Genomic DNA, 20921 nt, shown 5'->3' on the forward strand with positions numbered 1-20921 from the left:
ATTTATTATTAAAATAAATTAAAGATACCCTAAAAATAACATTTAAATGTTATTATATATATATTTACATATATTTATTAAATAAAATTTTTTATAAATAATTAATTAATATTTTTTTTTTTTTAATAAAAAAACAAAAAAGATTCATTGATTGAAGAAAATGTCTAATTTTGATTCAGATATTTATTTTTACATAATAAATATATTAGATTAATATATGCATTTTTTAATTTTTTTTTTATGCTATCAAGTCTTTTTATTTTTTATTAAAAAAAATAATTTTTTTTTCTGTTTTTGGGTATTTATGTTAAAAATAGTTTATTAAAAAAATATGCACTCATTTAAGTATATAAATTTTAATTATTCTAATTAAGTTATTTATATTAGCCTTAAATTTTTAAAAATATTCTGCGTATTTTTAATATTAATCTGAAAAATATTATTATAATAGTCATTATGGTAACTTTATTTAATTTATTCTTATCTCAAGTTGAAATATACGCAATAGCGCAATTTAAATCCTTAAAAATTAACAACTAAAAGTCTCTAAATTACAGCTTTGAAAGGATGAACATTATTTTGAGCAAAATATAGTTAGTTTAATCAAAGAATTATGTTTTTTATGGATGGTCACAAAAGAAAGGTATGTTTAAAAGTTAAATAATCTAATAAAGCCAAAGTATCAAAAGTTAGCATATAAGCAAATAATGCCATAAAGGCATAATTTTAAGTATAAGCTTTCGAATCATAATAACCATAAAAATATCCTTTTTGTACAAATTTTCACATCAATAAAGTGGTTACTAGTATTAAATATGCTAAATTTTTTAAGCCATTCATTAAATATTTTTTTATATTTTCGTTTCTAATATCGAAAATATTATCTGGGTAGTTTTTACAATATATGTAGCAATCAAAAATTAAATTGCTACCTAAAATGTGTATATTAAGTAGTGTTAATTATTCTTAATGCTTCTAAGCTAAGGAAAAAAAAATTTGATTATTTTGATATAGAAGAGAAGGAATAGATTAAATTAGTAATAAATGAAGTGAGAAGAAAGAAAATTAAAATATATTTTAACTTTTTGTTATGTATATTTTTTTTAGAAAATTATTTTTAAATAAAAAATATTTATAATTTATTTAATAATAATAATATAAATAAAATTATTATAATATATATTATATATTTCTATATAATATTATGTCTAAAATTACATAGTTAAATTAATAAATGTTTTTTTTAAATTAACAAAAATATATATGAATTCTTAAAAATATTCTAAAAATAATATTATAATGAATAAATAAGTTTATTTTAAAAATAATAAAATCTTTAAAAAAATATTTTTTTATTTTATTTTATTTTTTTTTTGATTTATATAATTAAATTAATTTATATTTATAAAGATGTGTGATTCATTTTTAAAAAAATGAATTAAATAAAAATTAATGTTATAATTAAAAAAAAAAAATTATAAATAAATCATATTTATTTAATAAATTATGAATATATTTTAATAATTCAAAAATAATACAATATTTATAAATCTAATATATAAATATAATAGATTAATTTTATTTTTATATCAATAAATATATATAATTTCGTTTCTATCATTAATTTATATATATAATTATAATAATTATATATTTTAAAAGAATTAAAAACAATTTTTATAATATTAATATTTAAAAAAATAAATTTATAGGTATTAATTAATGTATATATAATTAAAATTATTTTCATAATTTATATAAATATATTATTTATATGTTAGATTTTGTAATTTTTTATAAATATATATAATTATGCTACTTTATATTTTAAATAAAAAATATAATCTGAATATCATTGTGTTAATAATTTAATATATATAGATTTATATATACATGAAACAAATTATATAATAAATATTAATTTAATTTCTTAATTAATTTGAGATATGATACATATTTTATAATTAATTTTGTAATAAAAAAATATATTTATTTTATTTTTATTTTTAATTTATAAATAAAAAAATATTTTCTTTCAATTACCAAATAAAATTAAACAAAACAAAAAAATTTAAATAAATAAAATTTATAAAAATGGGTAATTAATGTTGTGCAACAAACGATAAAAATGCAATTGATTATGCTCATGCTCCTAAAACAAGCTATGAAGAGGCAAATAATATGGACGATTAATTTAAAAAGAAATGTAAAAAAAATAATATAATTAGCATATATATGTATGTTTATAAAGATAAAATAAATATAAATTTAAATATATATTTAAATAACTTATTTTTATTTAAAAATTTAACAACAAAAAATTAATATAGAAATACATGCTAAAGTATAATTAGAATAGAATGAAAACGAAGAAAATGAATAATAAGTAGATGGTAATAAATATAAATTATTATAAAAATTAAATATAATATAATATGAATAGTTACACATTTTATTTTATTTTTTTAAAAAAAGATAAAAAATTCAAAAGAGAATTAAAAACTTTAAGATTAGCCCTAGAGAAAGCTGAGACTTTCAAACAAATTGTTGAGAACGCAAAGAACTTAACTTTTAGAATATATGAACTAGAACAAATAATAAACTACTTTAGTAAAACTATGATTACTCCACCTCATATATTGAATGTGAAGTCTGATTTGATAGGACTTTATGGAGATTTGTAGAATTTTAGATCCTTCCATTCTCGTTTTACCTTAGATATGTCTTATTATGAACATTTGGATACTATTACTTAACTTTTAAAATTTATAAAGAGTTTAATTTCATCTGATTCTAAATACAATGATAAAGGAGTTATTAATTATTAATAATTAGTTTTCGATTTGAATAGTAATTAATAATTTGACTAACTTTACAACAATATAAAACCTTTAAGAAATGCTTAAAATAATATTTCTGGTACTAACTTTTCCACTTTGCCGAATTATTTGTACTGTTGTTTAAAGGAAAAGAAAGGTTTTAGTTTATGGGAATAAATTCTTCCTTATTAATTTGAAGTTTCTAACAAGGAATTCGTATAAGCTTATGTAAATTAGTCTCATAATGAATAATAAAAAATATTATATTAGAAATACTGACTTTTATGGACATCAATAATGATTAGAGAATAGATATTTATCAATTTTTGTAGTTTGTAGAAGATTTTGAAAGTTTTTTGATGAAAATGGATATATATTAAATTCAAAATTAGAAGAATTAAAATAAAAAGTTACACTAAAAAAAATTGTACCAAGATAATTAAGTGAAAGTGTATATGTATTTTAGACTGGATTAAAATACAAAGGAGCATTAGACACAAATAATTTGAGAACCGGACATGGCTAATTAATTGATGATGATTATGAATTCTAAGGCGAATTTAAGGACGATTTACCACACGGAAATGGTATTGAAACGAGAAAAAAAGTAAAATATGAAGGAGAATTTAAGGCCGGATTTTACCATGGACATGGTGTTTTGAATTTCCCTAATGGAAGAAGTTATACTGGAGGCTTCTAAAATCACTAATTTCATGGTCAAGGAACCTTAATTGGAGATGATGGAACTATATATGAAGGATAATGGATTAAGGGATAACTTTTTGATGGATTAATTAAATATCATGATGGATCTTATTATGTAGGGCAAATTAAAAATAACTTCTTTAAGGAAGGAAAAGGAATCTTTTATAACCAGGATGGGTATAAAATTTTAGAAGGGTTATGGAGTATTGATAAACCTTTAAATTGTAAATTATATAGCTTGGATGATGGAAGCTTTTTGATGTATTAGGGAGAATTTTAAAACTATAATATTACTGGAAATGGAAGCAGGTTTTATTATGATGGAAGCGTATATGAAGGGGATTTGGAAAGAGATAAGAAATAAGGAAAAGGAAATGCTAATTATAAAGATGAGTCTATGTATTAGGGAGAATGGGAAAATGACTTTTAATCTTTAGGAACTTATTACTATAATAAAAAAAATCTGAATAATTTTTATACTGGATAGTGGCTTAATGGAATTTAAAGCGGCAAAGGAAAATACGTTTACCCTTCAGGAGGTGTATATGAAGGAGAAATCCTTAATAATAAAAGACATGGAAATGGTATTTATAAATATTCGAATGGAAATATTTATGATGGATAATGGATAGAAAATAACTAATAAGGAGATGGAAAATTCATGTTTTCTTCTGAGAGTGACGGAAGCGGGGATATCTATATGGGATAATTCGATAAAGGTAAATTCTCAGGTTTCGGACATTATATTTATAGAAGATCTTAGAAATAATATATTGGTATTTTTTTTTTTTTATATAAATATATTTATATTTAAAATATTTAGGCTTATGGAAAAACGATTAGTGGGAAGGTCATGGTAAATTCTTAAATGCTGATGGGTCTATTATTAAATGTGGAGTTTGGAAATGTGATAAAATAGAAAGTTTGCTTGAAGAAAAGCAAATTTAATTCCCTGATGGTTGGTAAAAATATTAAATTTAAGATGCTTAAAGAATTTTCTAATAAGGTTAGTAAACTTAAGTAAATGGTTAAGAAATGCCTTAATAATAAAGTAAGTGATAAAATATTCTAAATATGATTATTATTTATTTTATATTTAGTTTTTATTTTTGAAAAAATAAAACCTTTTTTACATATATATATATATTTAGTATAAACTATGAAATTAATAAGTTTTTTTTAGTTTATATTTTCAAAAAAATTAAATTTTCTATATTTTTTTTATTTTATTATGTATCTTATTTAAGTTTATTTATTATTTATATAAAATTAGTATTCTATAAGAATTATTAAAAATATAATTTTTTGTATTAATTAAAGTAATTACATATAATATATATAAGTTTGTACTTATTAAAATTAAAAAATTTATTAATATTACAAATAATATATATTTGAAACTAAATTATAAATAGAAAAATTATACACTATAATATAAATATTAATTAATTAAAAACATAAAAAATAAATTATAAATATATTATATATATATAATATTAATAAATAAAAATTATAATAAAAATTATTAATCTAATTTATAATACAATTTTTATTATTTATTTTATATTAAAAATTATTATAATTGGAATTTTTTTTTTTATTTTTTATTATTTTTCTATATATTAAATTTTTATTATAAATAAAAAAAAAAATATGTTTTAATCAAAAGAAATAGTGGACAAATAATTTAATTCAAAAAGAGAAGAATTTTCAAAAAATAATAGATCTTTTACATTATAATAAGATATAAAGAATTAATTTAAATAATAATTACGTGAATAAAAAGAAAAAAAATAATTAAAGTAATAAACAACAGTTTAAGTATAAAATTAAAATAAAACAAAAATATTGTCTTAGCGTTCATTTACTGCATCATTTACTATAAATCGTAAAAATTCTCCTAATATATGCAATTTTATAGGAGTTTAATAAATGCTAGCATCAGGATTTGCAAAATTTTAATGCGGAATCAATAAAATTGATGATCCACCAAAATCAATGAATAAATTAAATGAAACTATTCTTAGATTAGATAAAGAAATAAAAAATTTAAAATTATAGCCTTAGCATAAAAGGTATAATTTTAATAAAATAAATGTTTTTATTTTTTTGTTAAAAAAAGTTAAAAATAATTAATGACTTAAAAATTTGTAGAATAAGAAAAAGAAAATAATATTTATAAAAAAGAATACGAAATTTTAATGAGAAAATATAAAAAATTAAAATCTAATTATAGTATATTAGATAGCTAAAATAAAATTTTAAAAGAAAATATTAATAACTTGGAAAATAAAAATAAAACATAAGAAGAAAATTATAAATAATTGGTTTATTAAAAACTATTTTCTTCATATTAAAAATATATATTTTTTTAAGATTTGTTAAATAAATGATAGATTAAAAGTTTTTAATTTAATAAAAATTGATGAAAATAATATAAAAATAAATTTCTAAATAATATTAAGAAAAAATTTATTCGGAAAATATATGATTTAGCTTGAATCTGCATTCACTATTATAATATTAATGGCATCAGATATTACAGATATAATTCCTTCAAAAAATAACCCAACATTTAAGTTAGGTTATAGAGTAAATAAATATATAAATATAAAAAAAAAATTATATAAACATATAAATATATATATATATAAAAATATAAATATATATATATATATATATATATTTTGAATAATATATTTATATATTTTTTTTGTTATAATTAATTTGTATTTTATTCTAAGGGATCTATTAATGAGTAATTATATTTTAAATTTGAATGTAAAAATTACGAAGAAATGAAAGAAATTTGCAAAAATTTTAAGTAAATAATATTATAAATATATTTAAATCAAATGAATTATATGTTTTAAATTTTAAATAATTTCTTATAATATTATAAATTTTATTATTTTTTTATATTTAATATTTTTAAATTGTTTAATAGAAATTTTCTTGTAGAAGCATCAAGCAAAAATTAGTAAACATAAATCTATTAAGAAAATCTAATATTTGCTATTTAAAATTTTTTTGGAAATTGAAATGAAATAATTTAATTAAAAACATATTTCAATTTATATAAGAGATATATATAATATTGCATTCATTATATATATTTACTTTTATATACATTATAAAAGCAACATGCCTAAAAGATTTTTTTATTTTTTTTCTAATATTATTTTATTACTTATATTTTTATAATTTTATGACAATTTAAAAAAAAATTATTATAATTATATAAATTTTAAAAGTATAACATTTAAAAAAATTAACATTTAAAAAATGAAGCCTGTATCATTTTTCGATGACGAAGTATAAAAACCTTTAAAAAAATATGGACTAAGCCTACAAAAGACCAAGAAAAACCAAATTAAATAAATTATTTGCTAAAAGCAATATTTTTGAAACGTACCAAAAAGAATGGAAAATTAAAACCACGTTAATATTTAATAGATGAGAATTATCTTTATTTTTCCAAGAATGATAAAACGGATAAAATTTAAGGTACCCTTTAACTTTTATGTTGTCGTTTAGATTTATATTAGAATTTGGAATCAAATCCTATTGATTCTACAGGATAGGATCCCCTTTTTGGCTTTAAATTAACGAGAAACGGTAAAGTACTAGAAATATATACAAAAGATTCATAGTTATGGAAGAAATGGAAGGATATTTTTGTATATAAAGCCATTTAATCAAGCTTTCATGAAGATTTTATTGTAACAAAAATGATAGGTAAAGGTTCTTTTGCAAAAGTCTATTTAGCAAGTAAAAAAGAAAATAATGTTCAATACGCAATAAAGGCTTTTAATAAAGAATTCATGTCAAGTTAACATAAAGGAAAAGAGTCATTAATAAACGAAATCAGTGTAATGAGAAATTTAAGTAATGAACATTTAATAAACCTTTATGAAGTATACGAAACGACGAATTCAATTTATTTTGTTGTAGATATACTTAATGGAGGTGAACTTTTAAATAGAGTTAAGGATAAAGGAAGTATTGGAGAAGATGATATTAGAGAATTAATGAAAAAATTATTATTAGCTTTATAATATTTGCATTCGAAAAATATAATGCATAGAGATCTTAAACCTGAAAATTTACTTTTAAAAAGTTAAGAAAATAATCATGATATTATTGTAGCTGATTTTGGACTAGCTACTTTTACAAACATAAAAGAGATTCTTTTTAAAAGATGTGGAACACCTGGATTTGTTGCTCCTGAAGTTTTAACATTTCAAGTATTATATTATAAGTATATATATATATATATATATATATATATATATATATATATATATATATTTTTCTTAATTTATTATATTTAATAATTATTTAATTATAAATTTATTTTATTAAATATTATGTATTTATATATAATTTAAACACATATATATGCTTATATAATATAAGGATGGAGATTAATTTTATGATGCTAAATGTGATATATTTTCAGCTGGAGTTATTTTCTATTTATTATTAATTGGAAAACAGCCATTTAGTGGTAAAGACTATAAATAAATACTTCGCGCTAATAAAGCTTGTGATATTAAATTTAATACGTAAGATTTCGAAAAAATTTCTTTAATAGCTTAAGATTTATTAATGAAAATGTTAGAACCTTCACCATTTAAAAGATTTTCTGCAACAGAATGCTTATCCCATCCTTTTTTATCTCAATAATAAAAAAATAACTAAAATTAAATTTCTACTGCTAATTTGAGAAATTATGAAGTAGATTATTTGGCAGGAGTTAGAAATAAAAATGTATAAAATTAAGATTCATAAGACTAATTGGGCTCTATGGCTTTACATTCAAATGGAATTCCAGCAATAAATGGACTCACGGATACTATAGGAAGTCTAAGTTTATGTTCTAATCCAAATCTTTAAAAAAATGAGCCTTTTACTCCTAATGCATCTTTATTTTCAAAGAATAGAGTTGATACTATTGATGGTGATTTATAAAAAAATATGAATATCGAAAGTCCAAAAAGTGTATAGAACAGATAAAATGATAGTCATAATCTACATAAATTAGCACTTAAAAATAGTTTAAAGGGAGGATTTCGTGAAGAAGTTAAGGCTGATTATGATGGAGATGAATAAGATGTATCTGAAGAAAATTCACCTCTTTCCGATTCACTTAATAAACTTAATTTTGAAAGATAAATGAAGCATTCACCATCTAAATGTGATGATAATAATAATTCTTATAATTTTTCAAAATTTAAGGATAATTGAATTTTGTTTGTTTTTTTTTTTTTATAGGTTTTTTTATTTTGTTTATTATATAATTTAAATGTTTTTATTTTATTTTAATTTTTTAAATTATGTTTAAATTTTACAAAAAAAATCATTTCTTTTATTTACATTATAAATATTAAATTTTCTACTTTGTTAAAATAATTTAATTCAATGTTTATTCATAAAGACTTTTATAAATATCTCTTTCTTTGTTAATTTATATAATTTATTATAACTTTTGCTTATATATATATCCATTATCACTTTTTTCGAAAATAAAAAAGTTTTTTTTTGTTTTATATTCCTAAATATATTTTGTAAAATCTAATTTCTGAACAACTTCTTTTAAATTTTTACTTGAAATATCTTTTTGTATTAATATATTATTATTCTCCACATCTCCGGTATCATCGATTGATGACTAATCTGAAAGTAGTTCGCTTACTTATAATTCTTTTTTTAAAAAGAATTAAAGCTTTTAGGGAAATTAGTATATTTATTAACTTTTAATTGTATTATATGCAGTATAAAAAGCAGTATTTGGCCATTGTATAGACCAAACATAAATACATTCGAGTAATAAGTTTGTGAATTTGATATTTTTTTGCATTTTTTGGATTAACAAAGGAAGTATATTTTCTATTATATTTATTATAAAGTCTTTATTTTTTAATTTTATACATAATTTGACAAAAAAAAGAGATCCAACTAATATACTTTCATCTTATTAATTTAAAAATATTTAATGTAATGTTTATATTATTTCGTTTATTTCTTTAATTTTATATAATTATATTTATCTGCGGTAATATTTGGTATTTTTTTCAAGTTCTTTTGGAGATTTATTTTTAATATTTAGTAATATATTTAATAGACTTTATTTTTTATTGATCATTTTTTGTAACTTTTTATGTAAGTTAAAAAAAATTTGAATTTATAGCAATATTATGTTTAATCATATATAATAATAATTATATTTTTCAAAACAAATATAAATAATTGTATACATATAAATATAAATTAAAATAATATTTTATTTTACAAAAATTAAACTTAATTTAACTATTATTTTTTTTTATTATTAAAAAAATTATTTCATTTTTTATTAAATAACATTAAATATGTCAATTTTTTTTTCTTGATTATTTTTTTAAAATATAATTTTAAATTTTTTAAATTTTTATTAAAATTTATTTTTGATTTAATTATATGTATTTAAATATTATTTTTTTATAAGAATTTTAATTTACTAATTTCAAATAAATATTCATTATTACATTTATTTTATTTTCTCAACTCCTTCTTTAACTAACTTTTCTAATTCATCTCTTTTTTTAATTAAATGGGCTCTGTTTTTCTATTTTTTTTTTTTTTAGTTTTTTTAATTATTAAATATATTTATTTTAACTTCATAATCTTTAATATCGGTTTCATTATTCTTAATTATCCCTTCTAGTTCAGTTTATATATCTTCTTTATTTCTTAATATAAACCTTTTTCATTTTAATTTATTCTTATATTTTTTAATTAATATTTTACGCTCTTCCTAATGGTCTGTATGCTTTTTAATTTTATTATACTGAATTTAATTCTTTAAGAGATATTTATCCTTTAGCTATATTTCTCTTTAAAAATAAAATAGAGTTGTCATATGCTTTAGCTTTTTGTGCTGCACCAATCATATCTCTTTCTTATTCTAAAACCTTTTATTGAAAAAAAGATTTTTGTAATTTTAAAATTGATTTTTTACAGCTCTTGCCATTTCTTCTCTTGAACTCATTTATTTGTTGATTTTTTTATTTTTTTAAAGATTTTTTGTTTTGTTTTATAAATATAATTTTTGTTTTGTTTTTAATTATAAATATATTTGTGTTATATTTTTATTTATTTTATTAAAGATTTTAAATATTTTAAGAATTACTCTTTTTTTGATAATTATATAATTTTTTAATTATTAAGTTTTTATAAAAAATTATTATATATTTATATATATTTCTAATATAAAAATATTATAAAAGAAAATATTAATTTAATTATATTTATTTATTTTTAAAAAATAATTAATAATTATTTTTAATATTTTTCATTTAATTTAAATGGAATTAATTTAAATAATTTATTTATTTAAAAATTATCAGAAAAATGTAAATTTATGTTTTAAAACTTTTTTACTAAATAAAAAGATTATATGCGCTATAATATATGAAATAAATAAATATATTTTATTAAAAATAAAATCATATGATAAATTATTAATTATAAAAAGTAATTAAATATAAATAAATTTTTGGAAACTTTTTAAATATATATACAGAATTTTAAATATATTATAATAAATATTATTAAATAAATTTGGTTGATGAAATAATATAAAACATTATAAAATAAAAATATAAATAACTTTTACACTATAAAATAAATTATAATTATTAATTGTATATGCATTTTTTATTATTAATTTTTTTATATATTATAGATTAATAATATTAATTAAAAAATTAGTTTAAAGTTTTAAAAATCTTTTATTACAATTAATTTAAAAAATTAAAGTTAATGAGATTATAAAAATGTATTAAATTAAATTTTAAAATCAAACTATATTTTTATTTTTAATCTAAATTATTAAGTATATTTAAATTTTATGTAAAATAAACAAATCAATAATAGAATTAAAAGTTTAAAAAACAAAAAATCTTTAATTTAATATTTGATTAATGTAAGACTAATTTTATTATAAAAAATTTTGATATTAATACATAAATTAAAATATTACCAATATAAATTTATTTATTAATAATGATAATTATATACTTTTTTAACATATTTATCTTTATTGATAAATTTAGATTTTAAAATAATAATATTTTAATTAATATAATTTTAATAATTATAAATACATATTTTTAATTAAATATAAATAATAATTTCAAGTAAAACAATAATTCATACATTAAATATATTATTATTTTATATTAATAAATTATTATTTAAATTTAATATTATTAAATCTGTGAAATATTAAAGTTTTATTTACGTGTATATAATATAAATAATTAAATAAATATATTTTTAATTAATATATTTGTAAAAAATATCTAAATAAAAAAGAAATGGGAAATTTATGTATATAAGGATCATCTAAATTGAATTCACAATTAGAATACGATAATCTCAATAATAAAAACATAATAAGATAAAAAGAATAAGGTAGTTATTATGAAGATAATAAAATTTAAAATAATTATGATTAACAACAAAATAATACTTAGAATAAAGAAGAATAATAATAATAATGTAAATAATAAAAATAAATTTATAATGATTAAATTAATAAAGAAGTATAAATAAATAACTAAGAAATTAATAATAGTTAAAAAAAATCTTCTACTTCAGTTCCTGCTTTTTAGGATAATGATATTATATAATATAATTAAAAATAAATGAATAATATAAATGAAAATAACCATCTATAAATAAATGAGGATTAGAACAATTTAGAATTTTAAAAATCTTAATAAGTTTAAGAAACTTTAAAAAACATTCAGAAAATGAGAATGTATAAATACATTAAAATATTAAATAAGAAGACCATCAATAAATATAATAATAATTAATTAATAAATCGATTGATAACTTAGAAAATGATTAGAAATCAAAATAAGATTCAAATTAAGAATATTAAGGAAAAAAAAATAAGAATTGTAATTAGAAAATAATTATAATCCAGTTGAAGAAAAAAATTAATAAAAACAAGAAAATGATTAATAAAAAAACGAAAATGTAAGTTAATAAAATAATGAAAAATTACAAGAATTAAATTAATAAAAAAATGAAGAAGAATAATAATTAAATAATTTTTAAGAAAAAGAAATTTCAAACTAAATAAATATAAATTAATAATTGAAATAATAAGAAGAAGTTTAACACGAACACGAAAAAAATAAGTGTTATAAGAAGAAGTATAATAAGAAGCTAAATAAGAAGTTGAATAAGAAGTATAATAAGAAGTAAAATAAGAAGTAAAATAAGAAGTTGAATAAGAAGTAAAATAAGAAGTTGAGTAAGAAGTTGAATAAGAAGTAAAATAAGAAGTATAATAAGAAGTTGAGTAAGAAGTTAAATAAGAAGTATAATAAGATGTTTAATAAGAAGAATAATAAAATGTATAATAAGATGTATAATAAGAAGTTGAATAAGTTGAATAACAAGTTGAATAACAAGTTGAATAGCAAGTTGAATAGCAAGTTGAATAATAAATTGAATAATAAGTTGAATAACAAGTTGAATAAGAAGTAAAATAAGAAGTATAATAAGAAGCTAAATAAGAAGTTGAATAAGAAGTATAATAAGAAGTATAATAAGAAGTAAAATAAGAAGTTGAATAAGAAGTAAAATAAGAAGTTGAGTAAGAAGTTGAGTAAGAAGTTGAATAAGTAGTTGAATAAGAAGTATAATAAGAAGTTTAATAAGAAAAATAATAAGAAGTATAATAAATATAAGAAATATAATAAATATAAAAAGTATAAGAAACATAAGAAATATAAGAAGAATAAGAAGTGCAAGAAGAATAAGAAGTGCAAGAAGAATAAGAAGAGTAACAATTATAAAAAGTGTAATAAGTATAAAAAGTGTAAGAAGTATAAGATTAAGAACAAAAAAAGAAGAAGAACATTAAAATGAAGAAACAAATTAAAATGAAGAAGAATAAAATAAATAAGATGTATAAAATTTATAAGAAATAGCAAATGCAGATTAACAAGTAATAAATGAATAATAAGATAAAAACCTTGAAGAAAATGATGATTAAAATAAAAAAGATTAATAATAAAAACAATAATATCAAAACAATTAGAAAAATAATAATGAATAAAATATAAATAAGAAAAAAAATAAAAAAAGATGATTTTTATATATATATATATACATTAAATATTTATTTAAATTGAAAATAAAAAGTATAAAAATATTTTATTTTATTTAAAAAAAAAAAATATTTATTTAATATTTAAAAAAAATGTTAATTTACATATATATTTTTTATTAAAATTTTTTGTTGATATTAATTTTATTTTTCATCTCATCATATATTAATATATTTTTAATTGCATGAAAAAATTCTAAAATTTTTCGAAATTAAATAATAATGTTTCATTGGTTTTTTTTCTCACATTTACATTATACTAATTTAAAGGTTATTATTATCTTCAAATTAACTGTACATACATTGATATGTTTTTTATATATTAATTTAATCTTTTTTATATTAGCTAAATTATTTTTTATCATTTTAATTTTATCTTAGTTAATTTATTTATTGAAAATAGTCAATATTTTTTATAGATATATGTCTTTTTTATTTTATTAATTATATAGCTTATTTGAAATCATAGAGTTTATATAAATTTAAATATCCGATAACAACATATGTAGATCTATATATTCCTTGTGTACAATGAATATATATTTCTATTTTTTAAAAATTAAATAAAAATATAATTATTTTAAATTTATTACTTAGTACATATTAATTGCATTATTTAAAAAACTAGCAGCATTTTCTAATTTTTAAGCCATATCATAAATATTCATATCGACAATTGGAAAAATGAATATGTTTCATATTATGTTCATTACAGGATTATTTTATATTTTCAAAGTTTATATGATGAGAATGCATATCTTAGTAAGTTTATAAATTCAATACAGCTTTAACACCAATTTAATATAATTATTTAATTTAAGATTTGTTTTATGGGTAAGGGCCTATTTATATTAAAATAAATATATATATATATATATATATATATATGTATATATATTTATATATTTTGCTTAATTTATTATATATTAATATTAAAATTTAATAATTAATAACCAATAAAAATATTCTCGTTAATTTAATCAAATTAAAGCAAATCATTTTCTTAAGAATCGAATATACAAAAAGCTCCTTAAAAATCAACATCATTTTTCGAAAAGTTCATTTTTCTAAAATTTCTTTCCCAATTTTTTTCCTTATTAGTAATTGAGATATATTTATATTTAATACTTTGGATACTAGATTTAACAATAAAAGATTTTTCCCAATATTTTATAGATTTTTAATTATATTAGTATTCATATTTATTCATTTTTTAAGGAGTTTACATATTTCCAAGCGATTATTAATCACCAATAAGTTAATATTTTTTATTTTTATAATTTTCACAAGAATTGCTTATGAGAAGCCTAAGAATAACTTTTTTGTGTTCCCAAACATCACCTTTATTAAAATATATTAATTTATTTTTTAATTTTATTAATTTAAAAAAAAAATAGTTTTAAATAAAATTAATTTTTTTTTTTTTTACTTAAATTCAAGTTTTGCTTATAATACTAAGTCAAATTTATAGATCTGTTTGGCCCCTATTCCCATCTTACTTATTAATCCTTATTAAAAAACTCAGCAACGTAAAATTTGTAATCAAATTTTGCTTTAGGTAAGAGTATTTCAGTTGTCCAATAATTATTCTATTTAATTATTTTAAAAATTCTAAATAAAATATGATTTATATATATTAATATTTATGCCTTGTTCCATTATAAACGTATAGATTTTAATAAATCCCATTCTCCTAACTCAAAAATATTTCCAACTATATAAACTGCAAAATTGTAGTTTGTTTTATAATGCATTTTAAATTAAACTTTGATTTCTTTTTCTTATTAATATTAAATCATTCTTTTAATTAGTATATTGCTTTATGTTGTTATTTTTTATGTTGATTTATATTATTTTTTTTATAATTGAATATATTTTTTTTAATTATAATTATGTTTATTAGGAAATCATATACATTCTGAATTATAACAATTTTTAAAATAATAAATTTTTTATTAAGTAAAAAAAAAAATGACTTATTATTATCTTTTGACGTTTTTTATAATTAAAATAACTAAAATGTTATAGCATATTATATTAATATGTAATAGTGTTTTTTTTTTTTTTAGAAATATTAAAAGATAGGTAAAAAAAAATTTAAATATTATTATTATAAATATTTCAAAAAATATTTTTAAAATATTCACAAATTAAATATTATTTACTAATTAAAAGTAAAAATTATTTATAATAAATACTAAATATAAAATAAAATCTTTTAATAATGATACGATATTAATAATTAAAGATAATATAGATTATAGACATTTGTCTATATTTTATAATAATTTTTATAATTGTTTAAATAGTATACAACTTAAAAGATAAAAAAATAAAAAAACAATTTTTTTTATAATAAAAAGTAATAAATAGCAAAAGAATTTTGATAAACATTTATATTTATCTTAATATTTTATATAAGTTATTTTTTTTCATTTTCTTTTTATTAAAAATATTGATCTAAATTAATTATAAAAATGCTAATAATTTAATAGTTTTATAAATATACCTAATTATATATATTTTTTTTTTGAAATTTTCATGTAATTTCTATTAAAAACTTAATTGACAAAAAAAAAGTCGAAAAAAAATGGATAAAAACGTTTTTATTTGTTGATTGAGTTTTTAAATAAATATTAGAGAACAAATAAAAATACATAGGATCAAGTATTATATACTAAATCTATATAAAAAGTGTAAAGTAATATAAAACAATATTATTAAATCTAATGATATGCTAAATTTATATAAAAAGTATAAAATAATAAAAATATATAAAATAATACTATGAAATATAATTAAATTAATTATAATTTTTTTATTTTAATTTAATTAAAATAAAAATATATTTTTTTATTTTTAGACTATGTAATATGACATAATTTTAATACTATTTATATATTATTTATAATATTAAATATAAAAAAGAAAACAAATTCAAATATTTTTATTAAAACTTTATTATACTTTTATATATTTTTTTATTAACATTTATTTTCATAATTTATTATTTATTGATAATTATATAAACCTTAATGTTTTAAAAATATTAACGTTTTTAAAAACAAATAAATAATTTTTATCACTGAATTAGGATATTATATAATATTAATTTAATTTTTATTTAAAATAAAAAATAAATTTAATTTTTATTTTATTTTAATCTATTAGACTTATGATATTTATAAAAGAAATATTAAGATTAAATTCTAATATAAAAAAGTGTTATAAAATTAATAAAACTTATAATCATTATTTAAAAAACTTTTTTTTTTTTTCTTAAATACTTAAATTACATTTTTTATTATAAATTATAATAATTATTAAGTACATATTATATACTTTTATTAATATCTTGTTTTTTAGGATATAAATTTTATAATAAAAAAATTTAATTATAAAATATTTAATATATTATTATAATTATAATCTTTATTAAAAAAAAAAAAAAAAATTTTAAACCAAAATTTAATATATATTATATTATTAATTAAAAAATAAAATAAAATTAATTATTTGTCGTAAAATAAAGTTTTTAATTATAATTTAAAAATAATATTTATATATAAATTAAAAAAAATATATAACATATAATATATTTTATTTATTCAAATGATTAAATAATAAAGAAATTATCAATATATTTTTGTAATCATTCCTACACCCAAAGTATTCATTTATTCCCTAATAATAACCCTACCATAAGCCCTATAATTACTATATAGTTCGGCACATAAACTTTTTTCAATGCTAATTTATATTTGTGCACAATCATGACTTCTTATACATCTATTAAATATTTAAATAAAAAAATTTAAATAAATATACTTCGGATTTTTCTTTAAAATATCTCCTGAATTCTTATCAATTAAATTATAGACTTTCTTAATAAATCCAGGACTTTTTGCAGTATTTATATAAACAATTACTTAAGCTCCTTTCAAAATTGGATAAATTAGCTCGAAAGCAACAAACTCAGCATCAATAAGATTAGTAGTTGGAATAGGATATTCAATAGAGCACAAAACATTTCCAGATCTATTTTTTAATAAAGTATATTAAAAATTTAAAAATTCATTTAATATTAATAAATAAAATATAAATGAAATAAATATAAATATGTATATATATATATATATATTTATTAATATTTATATACATATAGTTATCTATTTATTTACCTTATTTCTTACTATTATTCTTTAATTTAAATTACTAATTCTATATTATCTCCTACATAAGCATATTCAGATTTTATATTATCTTTATAAATATCTAATAAAATTTATATTAGTTTTATTTATTTTTTATATTTAAACCTTTTGCAAATACTACTAATCCTTATGGCATTATTAAAGCCTTAGATTTTTCAAATATAACACCTCCTTCTATTTTTCCAGATATAAAAAGCCCTTTATTTTTTTAGAAATAAGTATTGTAAATATTCATTCTTAAAGGAGTATTTATATTTCTATCAGGAACTTATAATTAATCTAATAAATCCATTAAACATAATCCATTATACCAAGATGCTTATTTAAGATTTGTTTTTTATACAATATTTTCGCCTTAAAATGCAGAAATGGGAACAAAAATTATGTTTTTTTTATCAAAATCAATTTTAACCAAAAAATCATTTAATAATGTACATACATAATTATAATCATTTTCATTCCAATCTGTCAAATCCATTTTATTAATAACAACTATTATTCTTACTACTCCTAGAGATCTAACTAAATAAGCATGTTCTTTAGTTTATCCACCTAAATCAAAACCACTCATAAAGCTATTTGGAAAACCATCTACTACTAGTAATGCATAATCGGCCTTATTAATAATTTTTAATAATATAATATAAATGTAAATATAAATATATATTTATAAAAATATATATATATATATATATATATATATCTTTATATATTATATATTTTTACTTGCGTAGCTCCTTAAATCATGTTTGGAACAAAATCTTTATGTCCAGGTGCATCCAAAAATGTTATTATTTTATTTTTCGTATATAAAACTTTAAAACCGATATCTATAGTTACACCTCGTTATCTTTCAGCATCAAATTCGTCATTTGCCCATGCATATTTAAATGATTCTTTACCTATATTTTTTGATTCTTTTTCATTTTTGTGAGCTTATTTTGAATCTATAAGTCCTTTAAGGTAACATAGATGACCTATTAAAGTACTTTTTCCTGAATCTACATGCCCTATTATGATAAGATTCAAATTTTATAAATCCTTTTTATATTTATTATTTTTTGTTGATTTGTTTTTTGATATATTTTTATACTTTATTTAATTCTAATTTATAGTTGATAGGATCATATGTACTATTGTATAAATTTAAATTTCTTTCTATATATATTGTTTCGCCTATTTTACAGTTTTTTTCATTTATGCTATTAGTAGATTGCTTTTATTATAAAGTTAATTATTATTATTGAATATTATTTTAATTATTTTATTTTTAATTATTATTAGTTTCGTTATACTATTAATATTATTGTTAGATTTATTGATTTTATCCTTTTTTTACTAATATATTTCCAGTTTATTATAATTTTTTATCTTCTATTTCTTTTTTTGGTAGTTGATTTTTTTTTTATTATAATTGTTCTTTTTTTTCAACATTTCCTCTAATTAGTGTGTAGCATCATCTTCATTCCAGTCATTTTAATCGAGTACTTTTAATATTTCTTTTTTTTTAAATTTCCTATCGAACATTTGAATAAATTCCTCGATTATTTCTTCCTCCTCTTTATATATTATATATTATTTATTCTTTTAATTATTTTTGCTACCTATATTTAAATCTTCGCTTTCATTCTCGGATGCAAAATGCTCTTCAAAACCTTCTTTTGTAATTTAATTTAATTTAGTATGTCTTGACATATAGTATTAAATTTTTAATTATTTATATATATATATTTTTTTATGAATCTTTTTTATTTGTATTAATTTATTTTTATATATTTTTTTATTAACTCTCTGTCTTAATTTTACTTTTATTTCTTTTAATAATAAAAGAAAAGTATTATTAAATAAACAATTATTATTATTATTATTATTAAATACACTATAATTATTAATTATATAATTTCTTTTTGAAAATATATTATAATATTATGTATATTTAGTTAGTCTTAATGATTATTTATTTATATTAAGGCTATTTATTGAATATTATCTAAAAATAAAATAAAAAAATATATTAATTTATTGTATATTAAAGTATAATATGAAATTAAATTTATATACTTTTTTAAAAATATTTCTATCTTTAATTTTATTTATTAATTTAATAACTTATGATTCTATAATTATTGCAAAAATAAAAAAAAATACAATTTATTTAGTATTAAAATCATGTAAAAAAACTAAATAATTAATTTAAATCATAAAAAAAAAAAAGATTAAAAAAAATAAAGAATAAATTAAAAAAAAAAAAAATCTAAATAAAAAAAAAAAGAAAAAAAAAAAAAAATGACACACAGCTACGGTTATAGAAGACAAACCAGAAAAAAATTCGCAAAAGCTTTCAAGACAAAAGGACATTTAAGAATTTCCAGATATCTTACCACATACAAGATAGGAGAATATGTAGATATTCTTGTTGATGGTTCAGCCCACAAAGGTATGCCATACAAATTATATCACGGAAGAACTGGACGTGTATTTAATGTTAACCCTAGATCAGTTGGCGTTATTGTACACAGAAAATGGAACGGCAGATATATTGAAAAAAGAATTAATGTAAAAATCGAACATATTAGACCTTCTAATGTTAGAATTGCTTTAGCTAAAAGATATTAAGAAAATGATAAAAGAAAATAAGAAGGAAATAAATCTGGTAAGAAAATTTCTACTAAAAGATAACCTGAATAACCTCATGAAGAAGTACATGTTAAGGGAACTGTAAACTTTTAACATCCTAAAGTATTTAGAGAAGTTTTTTGAACAATTTTTTATTTTGAAGATATATTAAGAATAAAAGAAAAAAAAAAATAACAATAATTTTAGTTTTAGTTGTTTTTTTGTTTTGTTTTGTTTTGTTATATATATATATGTTTTTTATGATTTTGTTTTTTTCTGTAGTATTATTGCTTTAAAAATTATTTAAATTTCAGTTTTTTTTTTTTTTTTTAAATTATTAATTTATTATTTTCTTGTTTTATTCATTTTTTTATATTATAAAAAAATATTAAA

At 16.6% G+C, this 20921-nt stretch overlaps 6 protein-coding genes across 6 annotated transcripts, besides 41 other annotated features; 4 read left to right on the top strand and 2 right to left on the bottom strand. All coding sequences in view use genetic code 6, as the record gives it.

Moving 5' to 3' along the window:
- Positions 1-2094: 2094 nt before the first annotated feature.
- Positions 2095-4602, top strand: IMG5_187250 (MORN repeat protein; the record flags this gene model as incomplete). Its single annotated transcript, XM_004027177.1, has 5 exons — positions 2095-2206; positions 2331-2393; positions 2476-3047; positions 3286-3701; positions 3777-4602. 5 exons carry the CDS (start codon positions 2095-2097, stop codon positions 4600-4602), a joined length of 1989 nt encoding a protein of 662 aa, XP_004027226.1.
- Positions 2258-2287: a microsatellite.
- A 1351-nt stretch (positions 4603-5953) lies between the features above and the next one.
- Positions 5954-5998: a microsatellite.
- Positions 5999-6117: 119 nt separating this feature from the next.
- Positions 6118-6209: a microsatellite.
- Positions 6121-6209: a microsatellite.
- Positions 6157-6210: a microsatellite.
- Positions 6211-6770: 560 nt separating this feature from the next.
- Positions 6771-6809: a microsatellite.
- Positions 6810-6878: 69 nt separating this feature from the next.
- On the top strand, positions 6879-8774 carry IMG5_187260 (protein kinase domain protein; the record flags this gene model as incomplete). The annotated part of the gene is made up of 2 exons (XM_004027178.1): positions 6879-7771; positions 7944-8774. The coding sequence occupies exons 1-2, from the start codon at positions 7256-7258 to the stop codon at positions 8772-8774; spliced, it is 1347 nt and encodes a 448-aa protein (XP_004027227.1). The 5' UTR covers positions 6879-7255.
- Positions 7770-7832: a microsatellite.
- Positions 7787-7835: a microsatellite.
- Positions 7843-7905: a microsatellite.
- Positions 8775-8779: 5 nt separating the features above from the next.
- Positions 8780-8820: a microsatellite.
- Positions 8780-8824: a microsatellite.
- A 3-nt stretch (positions 8825-8827) lies between these two features.
- Positions 8828-8876: a microsatellite.
- Positions 8877-9836: 960 nt separating this feature from the next.
- Positions 9837-9895: a microsatellite.
- Positions 9896-10044: 149 nt separating this feature from the next.
- On the bottom strand, positions 10045-10557 carry IMG5_187270 (hypothetical protein; the record flags this gene model as incomplete). Its single annotated transcript, XM_004027179.1, has 4 exons — positions 10045-10134; positions 10186-10270; positions 10317-10480; positions 10528-10557. The coding sequence occupies 4 exons, from the start codon at positions 10555-10557 to the stop codon at positions 10045-10047; spliced, it is 369 nt and encodes a 122-aa protein (XP_004027228.1).
- A 32-nt stretch (positions 10558-10589) lies between these two features.
- Positions 10590-10638: a microsatellite.
- Positions 10603-10665: a microsatellite.
- A 44-nt stretch (positions 10666-10709) lies between these two features.
- Positions 10710-10742: a microsatellite.
- A 354-nt stretch (positions 10743-11096) lies between these two features.
- Positions 11097-11129: a microsatellite.
- A 522-nt stretch (positions 11130-11651) lies between these two features.
- Positions 11652-11704: a microsatellite.
- A 26-nt stretch (positions 11705-11730) lies between these two features.
- Positions 11731-11776: a microsatellite.
- Positions 11777-12507: 731 nt separating this feature from the next.
- Positions 12508-12556: a microsatellite.
- Positions 12517-12558: a microsatellite.
- A 4-nt stretch (positions 12559-12562) lies between these two features.
- Positions 12563-12629: a microsatellite.
- A 96-nt stretch (positions 12630-12725) lies between these two features.
- Positions 12726-13270: a microsatellite.
- Positions 12915-13723, top strand: IMG5_187280 (hypothetical protein; the record flags this gene model as incomplete). The annotated part of the gene is made up of 2 exons (XM_004027180.1): positions 12915-13182; positions 13416-13723. The coding sequence occupies 2 exons, from the start codon at positions 12915-12917 to the stop codon at positions 13721-13723; spliced, it is 576 nt and encodes a 191-aa protein (XP_004027229.1).
- Positions 13243-13333: a microsatellite.
- Positions 13254-13370: a microsatellite.
- Positions 13255-13422: a microsatellite.
- Positions 13433-13482: a microsatellite.
- Positions 13441-13488: a microsatellite.
- Positions 13579-13608: a microsatellite.
- A 13-nt stretch (positions 13724-13736) lies between the features above and the next one.
- Positions 13737-13792: a microsatellite.
- Positions 13761-13807: a microsatellite.
- Positions 13808-14558: 751 nt separating this feature from the next.
- Positions 14559-14604: a microsatellite.
- A 1199-nt stretch (positions 14605-15803) lies between these two features.
- Positions 15804-15860: a microsatellite.
- Positions 15861-16443: 583 nt separating this feature from the next.
- Positions 16444-16483: a microsatellite.
- An 850-nt stretch (positions 16484-17333) lies between these two features.
- On the bottom strand, positions 17334-19607 carry IMG5_187290 (hypothetical protein; the record flags this gene model as incomplete). The annotated part of the gene is made up of 5 exons (XM_004027181.1): positions 17334-17736; positions 17880-17973; positions 18018-18528; positions 18639-19471; positions 19517-19607. The coding sequence occupies 5 exons, from the start codon at positions 19605-19607 to the stop codon at positions 17334-17336; spliced, it is 1932 nt and encodes a 643-aa protein (XP_004027230.1).
- Positions 17779-17818: a microsatellite.
- Positions 18548-18602: a microsatellite.
- Positions 18566-18632: a microsatellite.
- A 140-nt stretch (positions 19608-19747) lies between the features above and the next one.
- Positions 19748-19808: a microsatellite.
- A 305-nt stretch (positions 19809-20113) lies between these two features.
- Positions 20114-20200: a microsatellite.
- Positions 20115-20199: a microsatellite.
- On the top strand, positions 20197-20821 carry IMG5_187300 (hypothetical protein). Its single transcript, XM_004027182.1, has one exon. It carries the CDS (start codon positions 20199-20201, stop codon positions 20670-20672), a length of 474 nt encoding a protein of 157 aa, XP_004027231.1. The 5' UTR covers positions 20197-20198; the 3' UTR covers positions 20673-20821.
- A 97-nt stretch (positions 20822-20918) lies between these two features.
- Positions 20919-20921: part of a microsatellite that runs on past the window's edge.

This window comes from Ichthyophthirius multifiliis (assembly GCF_000220395.1).
Source record: "Ichthyophthirius multifiliis unplaced genomic scaffold scaff_1120509251351, whole genome shotgun sequence".
Lineage (NCBI taxonomy): Eukaryota > Ciliophora > Oligohymenophorea > Hymenostomatida > Ichthyophthirius > Ichthyophthirius multifiliis.